Genomic DNA, 13,420 nt, shown 5'->3' with positions numbered 1-13,420 from the left:
TTTTCAAGGAAAAGAAACATAGAAAAAAGAGAGGTACAGAAGGATTTTATAGATGAAAAGAGCAAGAGTTTTCACAAGAGTGCGTGGAGAAACGCTCTTGAAGCGGCATTGGAAAGAAAAGGGGCTAGTGACGCCACCTCATTTTAAGTCCGTGGAGAGAGTTTGAGAGCGAGGGCTTTCTTTGCAGGAGAGCTGGATTTCAGTTAAAACAGGAGTTGCTGTTGAGATTATTCATTGAAGTTTGCAAATCATGGAGTACGATTTAGGATGAAGGAAGGGAGTCAGAAGTTCAGAGAATTTTTGTGGTGGGGAGGGAGTTTAAATTTTGAATAGTAAGGCGATGAATTCATTTGGGTCCTGGTGGTTTGGTGAGCAATCAGGGAACTGAGAATTCAGCTGCTTTCTCTGGTGAGCAGATAAAATAATCTGATATTAAGTGGCAAGCTTGCAAGCCTTTTATGTCTAGTCTAGTGAGCTGAAGTGGAACCAGCTACTCTTCATTGCTCAAGTAGTGAAGACCATGTGGATGGTTATACGGAAAGGTGCTCTGGAGGTTTGGGGCCATGTTGCTGCAGAATACTGATTAGCTTAAGCTTCCTGTGTTTACTTTTGCCTCTAAATAGTAACTGTATAAGGCAGAGGTAAATTGGAATGAACTGCTGCTGCTGCTGCTGCTAAGTCGCTTCAGTCGTGTCTGACTCTGTGCAACCCCAGAGACAGCAGCCCACCAGGCTCCCCCATCCCTGGGATTCTCCAGGCAAGAACACTGGAGTGGGTTGCCATTTCCTTCTCCAGTGCATGAAAGTGAAAAGTGAAAGTGAAGTTACTCAGTCGTGTCCGACTCTTAGTGACCCCATGGACTGCAGCCTACCAGGCTCCTCCATCCATGGGATTTTCCAGCCAAGAGTACTGGAGTGGGGTGCCATTGCCTTCTCTCTAATAAAAGGATAACCATGATAATCTTGATCATATATGTGTCCCTAAAGCAGTGAAAACCACTTATTCAATAAAATTGCCATAGAAAAAAACCAGAAAACTAAAAGTTTTTTTAAACTGACTTTTATTTTTTCCCCCCAGGCAAAAATTGTACAAATTTTGTAAATACTGTGAATGTTTCACGTTGAAATACACTGTATATATGGCAAAGCTTAAGAACCGTATCACATTGTTAATTTCTAAGAGTCAAGGAGATCAGTTGTGATTTGCTACAATATTGTTTCTTAGACGTTTTCTTTACTGTGTGCTTTGAAATTGGCTCTCATCTTTCTTTCTTTTTTCCTTATTTTTAGTTTCTGAAGCCACTAATGATTCGACAATGGATGATGTGGTTGAAAATCATGTTGCAGACCAACTTTCATCAGATACTACACCAAATGCTATGGAAGCTGAATTTTCAGGATCTTCTCCAGCCAACTTACTGGAACGATCAACCAATCATACAGAGGCTCTCGGTCACGACCACTTAGGAACTAATGACCTCACTGTTGGTGGATTTTTAGAAAATCACGAGGAGCCCAGAGATAAAGAACAATGTCCTGAAGAGAATATACCAGCATCTTCACTCAACAAAGGAAAGAAATTGATGCATTGCAGAAGCCACGAAGAGGTCAACACTGAACTAAAAGCACAAATAATGAAAGAGATCCGAAAGCCAGGAAGAAGTATGTATAATTAGAGACAGACAACAGATTTGATTTTTGTATGTGCTCTAAGAAAAGTCAAATTAACTAAAGCATAGATCTGATTTTAGATCAGTCTTGAGAACAACATATCAGCTATATAAGATCCCATTCTTTATTCAGCCAACACTTACTGCTATATCCAAAGTACTGTGTTAGGTGTGGTAAATAAGGAGGGATGAGAGTAGAGTAGGGAAACACACAGATAAAAATTAAACCTGGTTCCTCCCATGACAGGAACCGATAGTCTTGAACATTCTGCCAACCAGCAACTGGAATTTTTTTTTTTTTTGGAATTTTAAGGTAACAGAAAAAAACCCCAAAGATGCAATAAATATTAAATGACTTCATATCTGTAAAGTTCTTGGCACAGTACCTACCCACCATCTTAACTTTTAAGATTTAAACTATAATAGTGACAGGGATGCGTTTAGGCCAAAAAACTAAAATTACGAAGTTGTCTGTTATATGAGTAGAGAAGAACTTTGTGAGATAAAGTTTCAATATTCTTACTGATATTCATTCAGAAGATTTGGACAGATCACCTGCTATGATGGTGCCCATGGGTGGTCCAGAAGTGGGTAAGACTCAGTACTGGTCATTTTAGGAGCTTATAGTCCTTGACAGAGGACTATTAAGTTTTATGTGAAAACTTGAAATTGAGACAGCATTCTTGTTTATTTTTTTTCCTCTATTTTATCCACCCCCTATGTTAGCTGTAATTTAGAGTTTGTTGTAAGGTTGGATTTTTGTAAAGGCCACTTCTTATTTTTCAGTGGCACTACCAAAAAAGCTGTTTACTCATTCTTCTAAGCTGTATGTTTTGATATATATATATACATGAGTTCCCTAATGAGAACTTTTACCAAGAAAAGGCAGTGTTTGACAAGTTATTTTATCTTTGTTGATGTCTGATGAAATACATGTATTATAAAATCTCTAAAGAACGGTGAAGTTTTTAGGTAAACTATTTTTAGTTTTGTCTTAATCTTGATGTGTAGTAAACTGTAATAGGAAAATATTGAATAAGTGTGCAAAGTAACACCACTTTTCTTTTTGCTTCTCTTATTTTAAGAATATGAAAGAATCTTCACTTTACTGAAGCATGTGCAAGGCAGTTTACAAACAAGACTAATATTTTTACAAAATGTCATTAAAGAAGCATCAAGGTAAGTAATCTGTTGTACATTATGGTATGATGAAATGAGTCCCCAGTTTCTATAGTTGGTATTTTAACAGTATCTACTTTATACTTGTGTTGTTATGCATGTATATGACACACCAATGTGTAAATAAGTAATTCTTATTTTTGGTTTATTGAAAGTTAAGGTCACTTAAAAAATAGCCACACACAAATTCTTTAGAAATCGTGAACCCTTTCTCTCTACACATTACAGGTATTGGCATAATTCTCATTTATCCTACTCTGTGGCTTTTTGATGTCTTTATATTTTACAGTCTTTCATTTTTCTCTGTATATTTGAACTACAGTTAATATTAGTGATTAAAAGTAACCTTGAAAGGCAGTATTTGAATGCAGGAGTTCACTTGTACGTGGGAAAACATGTAATTAAGGGACAAGAGCTGGACAAATGAGCCTTATTCTGATTGCTTCAGTAGCCCAAGATTATGTACTTTAGTACAAGGAATGTGGATCAAGATTATAAACGGTGACCACAAAGTGCAATTAACTGGAAAGCATAGTTGTATGAGTTTAGTGAGTAAAAAAGTGTTTTTTAAAATTTCTCCTTTAAGACTTTTTAGAATTCTAGTATTGTAAGAAAACTTAAGGTTTATCTCATCTGACCTTCCAAGATACCCATCCTTTAATTATGCTACCCACCCTTTAATTATGTACCCCACCAATTTCTTCCATGCTTCATGTAAAGGTTTTTATTTTTTTAAGATAAAGCCATTAATCCTTTTTTTTTTTTTTTTCTCTATGAGTGGCTAGAGCATGGGCTACTTTCAAGTCTCAAGATAAGGCCATAACTTTTCATATTACTTACTTTGAATATTTAACCTGTTTTGCTCTTTATATAACATGCTATCAACTCAAACTTCATAGATTTAGCTGTATTCCGGGTGCCTGAATTCTGTTACCTTTTAGAGAGTTGTATAATATTATGGTGGTTAGTTGTTATTAGTTTACAAGTACAGAGGAAGTAGGCATCAATTGGGCCGTGTTTTTGGAGAGTCTAAAAAGCATCTGCATACTTCTGTACATTATGTACACATACTTCTGTACAAAAGCAATTTTAGTCTGCTATATTTATTACTGAAAAAATTTAAAAATTTTCACTTGAACTTTTAACTGTTAGCTATATCCTATAGTGCTGATGTCTGATTGTCCTTAACTTGTTGCTAGTTTTCAAATTGTAATAGTAGAACATCACAGTTTAAATGTGAATGGCCAAATTTCATTTCTTCCATTTTGTGGGGGATTATATTCATATTTTATTCATACTCCTTTCAACATTGCACTTTCATAGAGCATAAGAACCTACTGGAGTCATTTCTTTGGGAACCCAGATTGCTGGAATGTTTATAACCCTTGTATTTATTAGGTTTTTTTTTTTTCCCTTGTTTTTCTTTTTTATTGTGAAAGAAATAACCTCTTATCCATTGTACCTAGGCCTGGATTGTTTGTTTTAGAAACAAACTATAATATTGTACTGATAAAATAATTTGCTAAGAGATTTTATATATCATAAAGCTGTTGATTTTTCATTTTCATTTCACTTTAAAAAATCTTCTCAAAGCAGTTTTTCTCTTTAAAAAAAAATTATACTGATATGTAACTATTTGTTAAAAAGAAATTGAGAGTGCTATTATACTTATTTTTTCATACAGGTTTAAAAAAAGAATGCTAATAGAACAACTGGAGAACTTCTTGGATGAAATTCATCGAAGAGCCAATCAGATCAACCATATTAATAGCAATTAAAAGAAAAGAGAATGTGGCCACTTATTTCACTACCTTCTCCAAATACAAAGTAAATACAAGACTGTTGTGATCTTGCATTCATTTTTTGACATGCATTGTTGGCTTTTTGAAATACTAAGAGCAAGTCTACAGATCCTTTTTCCATCATTTTACAGTGACCTTTTCTTCATTTTGGTTTATTTTTGTAATGTGAAAAGTATCACTCTAAAAAAAACATTTTTATTTAACAAACTAAAAATATTCCTCCAAATCTCTTGCTTGTCATTGACTCTTGCGTGTCAATTTCCCTCAGGTTCTATTTTCTTAAACCAACCTTCAAAATTGTCACCTCTGTTAAGGTTGAACTTTGCCAAAAAAATAAAAAAGTTACTTTGTAATTTTTGGGGAAAAAAAAGCACATACATTAAAACTAGGCGATGTTTTGTATATACAGTTATTTTGGATATATTATTGTAAGTTGTACAAATGTATTTTGAAGAATATTTAAGAAAAGCACTTTTGTTATTCCATCAATAAATGCTCTATTTTACTCTTGTGTGGTTTAGGAAATAATCACATTTAAAGTAATCATTTAAAACCATCTTAAGATAATGGAATTTTAAAGGCATTGCTTTTTAGCATTGGAAAAATACACCACTTGAAGTTCACATTTGTTAAACCTAACTGTAATGACATGTTACATAATCTGCATTGTCTTTTTACTCTATGTTCTTAGATTTTGTTGGCCACTCCGACACACTCCGTTTCTGCCTAGACAATGGAAACGTATCTGCAGATAGGCAGACTCTTAAAAGCTGTTTCAAAAGCAGACACCTTTGAACTCTATTGGTTTCCTTACTTCCTTTCCTTCAACCCCTCCCTTTTACTTTCTCACCAGGACTGTGGTGAAGCTGTCAGAGAGTTGTAAATTTGGGGGACACCACATACTCTGAAATGTGTAGCATTTAGCAGCCTGATGCCATGCTTGCAGAAGTCCCACAACAGACTGAAGGTTCCACGGATCTCTTTGTTCTGCTCTGCTGTTACACTTAAACTGTCCATTTCCTTTAGAAGCTAAATGGAAAGGAAACACATTTTAAATGACTTTGTCCATTCTGCATTCTCCCTGAGTTGTCCAGGATAAGGAAAAGGCAACGCAATTCACTGTCCACCCTCAGTCCACTGTGGCCTCACGTGTCCTTACTGAGGACTGTGAGCCTGTGGCCTGACTCACTCACCATTCATAGGTCACTGCTGTGCCTTTTAGTGCTTCGGGGATAACGAGTAGAAAAGAAGGCTAAAACACATTTAGATTAAAAGAGGGTAAAATAAATTTATAAAATTATGGCAAAGTGGAAGTATTTTTAGGTTCATAATATTTGAAAAACACATACCCTTATCTTTGTACACTTCAGCAGATCATTTTTTAAATTTCAGGGGTATAGGAAAATGAAATTGTAATTTTTGAAGAAAAGCATAGATAAAAGTGGAGAACATGCTTGAGCTCTGTTATTTCAGTGTAGGGGGTTCAAAACTCTCCCAATACTGAAGACAAATGCTGTCAAGAAAAAAACATAATGTAGTGTTACATAGTATTTTCATATGCAGTTCTTTAAACATTTTTTTTAAACCTCTTAAAAAATACCTCTGAGCAGGATATTACTTAGTAAGTGGAATTGTTAAGGTATTAATAGTTAGCTGCAGTCACATGGCTAAATTCAACATCAGATACACAAAATCCAGAATATATTGTCTGGTTTTAAATTACATATGTTTAGATTCTGAGATTAACAGAAGAGCTTTACAAGTCATTCAGATAAAAGTTAATATTTAACAAGAATGTTTAGTAAAGCAACTAAATATTCTGTCTGTTCCAACATTTGCCCACTTTTCCTTATCAGAATGTTCTTTCTTGCATTTCACAGATTGCTCATGAGGTGATCCTTTAGACCCTTGATCCTTAATATATTTCAGGGTATGAACCCTAGGTGGAGTTGGCAAGAAGCAGTTTGTGTTGTCTCCTCTTGTCCTTAATCTCTCTGCCACCATACTCTGTCTATGCTCTTACCCCAAAATACAGTCACAAGCTTTGAAACCCATAAAAATTCAAGCTTAATATTTCATTTCTTGCAGAGCTTTTTTTTATTTGTTTTTACAGATTAAGAAACTGGGCATGTTAGTTAAATTACTGAACTACTACAGCAAAGGGGAAGGGGGAGTACATGGAGGGGAATATCATGTCTTTTAGGTCCTTTAGATCACTGGATGGCTGACTGTAGGCTGGACAAGTGATGTTCTCCAACAGTTTAATCTTGAGGTGAAGATCATTTTTGGTAATGTTCTTACATGTGTCCCATTTGTCAACTGATTGAGTTATGATTTGCCCTTATCAGTAAGCTTCGTCAGTTTGGTATACTGGAGGCTGAGGCTCATTTCTGTCCTTTCATTACCCCGTCATCAGAAGAGTAGCGACTCGGCCTTGTGTGATGTGAGCAGGTACCTCCCAGGGAGAAAGGCAGAGAAACTCACGGGGACTATTGCGGATCATGGAACTGGTGTTGGATTATATTTTCATTCTGTTTATTAAGGCAGTTCTGAAAACTCTTTATCACAGAAACAGTGATGTATCCTTTACTAGTCAGTTCAAAGATTTTACATCATTTTATGCAGTTGAATTCCAGAAGAGAAACTGTTCTCTTAACTGTCATCAACCTTTATTGGCTATGAGCTTTTGACAGTGACCCTTCTGTTCAGGTTTAGTCCAGTCTCTTGTTTCTTGAGGGAGTAGAACCTGTCGTTCTTCATCTTCACTGTTTTTGACCTGTATCCTTTCTAAGAGAGGGCTCTCTGATACCTGTTCTGAGTGATAAGTGACATTTTCATCTGGTGAAATACTATGAGGATATATTCTGTTGATGGACTTTCTCTCCCCGCAATAATCCCTTAATAGATAATTCCCTAGTGAATGATTATCTTCATCCTTTTTGTCACAAGTGTCTTTGCTTTCTAGCACAAATTACAGCCGTACGCAAATGATTCTCAGATAAAATGATGTTGACAGTATTTCCTTAACGATTTGTGTAAAACCTATGCATAATTTTCATTATTCTAACTTGACATTTTTTCTCTCCATAAATAAAAATAATGCCTGATGTTTAGTTAAAGTAGATCCACTTTTGCTTGATTTTGTTAGTCCTGGTCCATCCTATTTATTTTTAACACATTGTTTAGACTTGCCAACAACTCTTTACTGAGAATCTCTCTTTTTTCCCCAGGCTGATAAGTAATTGCCAGAGAAGGTGGGGCAACATTAAGAGGAATCATTTGAATACTTTGTTCACTGTTGTTGAGACTTAAAGGACTTCTGCTTGTCCTTCTGATGTGCTAAGGCTCTGCCTGTACCATACCATCTTTGGATTAAGATGAGGTTGTATGGTAGGACAAGGCCTAGGGCAAATATTTGATTTCTGTGTAATTTCAACAAGCTTGAGGAAGATCAACAGAAAAGCTATAGAAACGCAGGTGCATTCCCTAGGATACTAGGGGCGCTGAGAGTACCAGGGGACAACTTGGACACTCGTGGCCTGAATGAACACCCTCAGCCTACAAGGCCCAGAAAGTTCAGCAACAATGGGGAAAAAAGATACATCGTTTATTTTACTTTCATCATTTTTTTTAAGTCCTCCCCAGAAGTAGAAACTTAAATTTTTAAATGGGCTGAGAGTAACAGAAGGCAGAAAAGCCACAAGAGGGTATTAGTCTCCTCAGTAGTTATGAAATATTCCCCTTTCTCAGGATACAGGACATAGCAACTGGGGAGCTTTGGAAGCACTACAGAAACCAGCTAAAAGGAATGCTTGTTTTAGGTTGGGGTGGACAAATGAGCCCTTGTTGCTAGAGAGGTGCTGATAAATATTTACATGAATCCTATCAAAAAACACTAATATACCTGTGTTCGGTTCTCTCAGGAAAAAGATGAACGGCCGATCCGCTTTAAAAATAGGAATCCGAGACCTTTTCAGTAACAACAGAGCTGCAGGAAAGATAAAAGAGTAGAATCCCATTGTATTTTCTCTTCATTTGAGGAAAGTCACTATTATAATTGGATACAAAGTCACTTGATTTTTGAAGAAATAAAAGCATCCTAATGATACAGCATTGTTTTAGTGTTATGATGGGGTGCAAATGGGAAAATTAAAAAGAAAAGATAGCACTTAGCCAACACTGTGTCCTATTCTCAGAATATTTCATGGAATAAATTCCTTCCTGAAGGTAATTTTCAGAATGACTATTCCTTATTTATGGGGTCATGGTGCAGATCCTTTTCAAAATGGCTCTTTTTCTCCCCTCATTTTCAAGAACTTGATTCTGTTAACCACCCCCGTTTTTCCGTTTTTTTTTTTTTTAATGCTCTTATCACATCTGGACATGGGATTTTAGTGGGAAGGCTTAGAAGTGTGAAGGCTGAACTGGATGAGTCTAACAAAGGGGGAGATGCGGGCCCGCAGCATTCCTGAGCACTGCTGACACCCAGTCCTCTTGGGCACACACCTGTGGCTGCAGATGCCTTGGTGCCTTCCTCTGAAACCTCGATCTTGGCTTTGTGGATCGCTTCAGAAACATAAAAGCCATCTTGGCCTAAGCAGAGGAAATAGAAATGGGATTATTTGCATTTTGTTGAAAGATGTGAGTACATTTTTAAAGAACAGAGTTATAGTCTTGCATGCTGCTTACTGTGGAAATAGGAAGAGATTTGGGAAATTTTAAGGTGCAGTATTTTATGCAACTTTCAAAGCCTCAAATTCGGTTAAGTATCCAATAAGTGAAAGTGTTAGTTGCTCAGTCGTGTCCAACTCAATTGCGGTCCCATGGACTGTAGCCCACCAGGATTCTCTGTCCATAGAATTCTCCAGGCAAGAATACTGGAGTGGGTTGCCATTCCCTTCTCCAGGGGATCTCCCCAACCCAAGTACTGAACCTGGGTCTCCTACATTGCAGACAGATACTTTACTGTCTGAGCCCCATCTACTAAATAATCCCACTCAATATTCAGGGCTGTGTCCCCATTTTTTCAAGTTAATTTTCAAGCCCAATTTCTAGTTACTGTTGAAATCTTTAGTATTTCTAAAATTTCGGTGTATAAGAATTGCCAGAGTATGTGTTAAAATGCAAATTCCAGAGCCCAGGAATCTGCACATTCAGCAAGCTTCTGAGATGACTTCCCTTGAATGCCTTCTTGGGCTGCATTTTAAGAGCCACTTTTAAATGACAGTCAGAGGTTTGTACTATGGGCTTTAAAAGGCAATGTATTAAAAATATCTCATGCCGCGTGACCGCATTCTGTATACTGAGCATATCAGTTATGCAATTACCTTGCCTCATGGGCTAGAGTCTGCAGAGAAAACGAGAGGTGAGAACTATAATGGTTGTATGTCAACAATTTCAAAGGCATCATAAGCTTAGCAAACAGGAATTTGAGTGGTGACGTTAGAGAAATGGACAGGTTTTTATAATTTAGCCATCCATCATGTTTAAACAGTTCGCTTGGTACTTGACACAAAAAATGAAAGTAAGAATCTTGAGAACGAGAAGAAACTAGAAATCCACACGCTTGACCAGAGGTCCTGTTGGGCAGATACAGGCGTTCTGACAGCAGGTACCTTGCCCATTTCCACTCAACCCTTCCACACGGATGCCACCACCTTGCAAAAGTGTGTTCTAGTTGATTCTAGCATGCCCTGGAAAGGGAGTGGTGTCAGGAGTCTTAAACATCGTGAGGGACATGCTGTATTCTGAGAGGGCTTCTCTGTTTTATCTTAGGATAAATTATTTTTGATTTCTCATACACAATACGAGGGGACGGTGAATGAGTGTTGTGAGAGAGTAAGACCAGCAGCGTACAGGATATGTGGCGTCTCATCTGTCTTTTACATAAGGGAATTGTGAGTTGGCTGTTTGCTGTAAGGAACAGATCTTTCTCAGTGCCAGTGAAGGGGACCAGACAAGGGCCAGAGGGAGAGAAAAATCAATGGAAACAGTCACTTGGCATCACTCAGCCTTCTGATTGGTTTTAGCAGTTGGTCTTTTTCAGTAGCATTTTTTAGATAATCTATGATCTATAGTCTGTCTCGCTAACTCCCTGAGCAAACTGAAATGTGGGACCCAAATTAGAACTGTGTGTATAAGGAATGGTTAATGGTCATGAGAAGGTTTTACTAATCTGTGACTTCATTACTATCTAGAATGGTATCCAAATATTTAATGAAATGAGCAGAGGTTCTCTATCAGCTAGAATATAGTTGAATACATTTGTGTTAGAGTCCAGATGCCCTGGCACAATGTGAGAAATGGTGCCAACTGGTTGGTATGAATGAGTTTTTCAGTAGATGACTTGGCTATTTCACTTTCTTGAAACTGCAACTGAGGAGCTTTTTTCTCCATCCTATTACAGGAGTGGCCCAAGAAGTGACATTTACATGTTTGCACAGACATAGGCTTAGACCCATAGCCTGGCATGCCTCGGCATCCTCATCTCCTATACATTTTATCTCTGGTAAGAGTTAACATTTCAGAAGACCAGCATTTGTCATCAAAACAAGGATTCAGGAGTCATATGTGGATTATGTTTTTCTTCTTGCTTGATCTTGTATTGCAGATCCCAATTTGCTTACTTCTGTTAAGTGGCTCTGGATATGTTATGCAATGAACTCAGCCTAGAGGATCCTCCTGGCTTTGGGCTTATTCTCTCCTGCAGTGTTGGCAACTGTCTAATGACACTGAGGGCCATTCAACCTGTTTCCCCAAAATCTGTTCCCAAGGTTGTTTACAGGTGCTATTCTGTATAAAGGGTTCCATGAGTAATAACATGGGAAATGCAAATTGAATAGGTTTGTGCTTTTGTTTTTAACAGTAGACTTCTTAGAGTTGTTCATTTGTTAATGTTCATGGTGTTCATAGCTCTACAGGAGCGTGGTCATATGTAGTGTTTAACCATGGAATGACACACGATCTCCTGTCCCCAAATTTACCAGGTTAGCATTCTACAGAACCTACTTTGGGAAGCTAGCCGCCTTCCCCTCAATAAACCCTTCCACTCCTATATTACATTTCAATATCCAAAGCAAATGAATAAACTCTTCTTCCATAACAGCTTCTGTGTTTCCATCTGAACCTTCCTTTTTGGATTGTAAGTTCCCAGAAAACAGAAGCTGTATTATTCTAAATACTTGTTACCTCGTTCAACTAGCATAATAGTGCTTGGCACACATAGGTGTATAGTGAATGTTGGACAAATGACTGAATACTGGGGGCTCGCTCCACACACTACATTTGTTTCATTTCCCCCATAAAAACAGCTGCCTTAATGTCCTTTAATCTGATTTTCACTCGTAAGGAAATGGTTGGTGTCTGTGGACTCAGGGGCGCAGCACAGGAGTCCTTGGCAAGTGTCATCTGAATGACTCAGAGCCCCCTTCCCCTTTGTTAGTGGAGCCCATGGTGCTTTGTATGTGGCCATACTCTCAGAAGGTTAAGGGTTTTCATAATGTGAGACTGTATAAACATAAGATTTGCAAAATGTAAACCGATTATCTGACATTCCATTGTCAGCTTCTCATCGTCACATCGTTGGCTGTGTCTTTTGTCTCCCCAGATATTATTACTTAATATTGGCAGTATTAATGCTTTGAAAAAGTTATCGCCAGGATCTGCTTCTAGTTTATCTTTCCCCTCTTCTTGTCACTTAGTTGTAGATGGAGAGTGTATCTCACATAGCAGCCAGCCCAGAATATACAGAGTGCCGGAAAGAACCTGAAATGGCCTCTGCAAGTAGGTGGTTAGTTCCTCTTTCTGTCCTTCTCATCTAGCCCTCTCCTCACATCTTGCTTTCTTGCCACTCTCCCAGCCAGCTTTGTTAAGGTGTAATTGGCATGTACAGTGTAAGTTTCAGGTGTATAATATGATGATTTTATGTATGTGTATATTGCAAATAAGATAATATACTTTATATCTGTACCCTTTGACCACCTTCAGCCATTCTCCCCACCCTGGCCACCACCACTGTGTACTCTGATTCTATGATTTTAGCTTTTTATTAGATTTAGATTTTAGATTATATATAGTATATGTGAGATCATACAGTATCTGTCTTTCTCTGACTTAATTCACTTATCGTAATGCACTCAGGGTTTTTCTATAATGTTGCAAATGGCAGGATTTTCTTCTTTTTATGGCCAAATAATATTCCACCGTATATGTTGACACTTAACTTTTTCCATGACTGTTCTAAACAATAGAACATGAGGGTGCAGATATCTCTGTGACACAATGATTTCATTTCCTTTGGATACATACCCAGATATGGAATTGCTGGATTATATAGAAGTTCTATTTTACTTTTTTGAGGAAACATGATACCGTTTTCCATAGTGGCCGCACCAGTTTACATTCCTCCAACAGTGCACGAGGGATCCCTTTTATCCACATTCTTACCAACACTTGATATTTCTTCTTGGCTATGGCGTACGGCTTGCAGGATCTTAGTTCCCTGACCAGGGGTCTAACCTGTGCCCTCAGCAGTGAGAGTGTGGAGTCCTAACCACTGAACTCTTGCCATTTCTTATCGTTTTGATAACAGCCATTTTCAAAGTTTCTGTTGAGAAATCCACTGGTTGTCTTATGGGGGTTCCTTGTACGTAACTCGTTTCTTCTCTTGTGTGCATGCTTAGTTGCTCAGTTGTGTCCAACTCTTTTAAACCCCATGGACTGCAGCCTGTCAGGCTCCTCTGTCCATGGGGATTCTCCAGGCAAGAGTACT

General features: G+C 37.7%; 2 protein-coding genes across 5 annotated transcripts in view; one reads left to right on the top strand and one right to left on the bottom strand.

The window, feature by feature from the left end:
• INTS6 (integrator complex subunit 6) overlaps positions 1-13,420 on the top strand; it is a 104,394-nt gene that overhangs the window by 81,081 nt on the left and 9,893 nt on the right. For 2 of the 4 annotated variants that reach the window (XM_070380351.1, XM_014482655.2), the window contains 3 exons: positions 1,290-1,661; positions 2,755-2,848; positions 4,533-5,155. In XM_070380351.1, the coding sequence (XP_070236452.1) occupies positions 1,290-1,661; positions 2,755-2,848; positions 4,533-4,626 (560 nt within the window). In that variant the 3' untranslated portion in view covers positions 4,627-5,155. Of the gene's footprint in view, positions 1-1,289; positions 1,662-2,754; positions 2,849-4,532; positions 5,156-11,056; positions 11,159-13,420 lie in introns of those variants that run through there. The other 2 variants (XR_011466299.1, XR_011466298.1) reach the window with 2 other exon arrangements.
• SERPINE3 (serpin family E member 3) overlaps positions 5,650-13,420 on the bottom strand; it is a 32,012-nt gene continuing 24,241 nt past the window's right edge. The window contains 3 exon segments of the mRNA XM_005908951.3: positions 5,650-6,163; positions 8,555-8,638; positions 9,157-9,243. Coding sequence (XP_005909013.2) covers positions 6,120-6,163; positions 8,555-8,638; positions 9,157-9,243 — 215 coding nt within the window. The 3' untranslated portion in view covers positions 5,650-6,119.

This window comes from Bos mutus, chromosome 12 (assembly GCF_027580195.1).
Source record: "Bos mutus isolate GX-2022 chromosome 12, NWIPB_WYAK_1.1, whole genome shotgun sequence".
NCBI classification, from domain to species: Eukaryota; Metazoa; Chordata; class Mammalia; order Artiodactyla; family Bovidae; genus Bos; species Bos mutus.
Note: the sequence above shows the minus strand (reverse complement) of the source record. Positions and strands in the feature narration are given on the sequence as shown.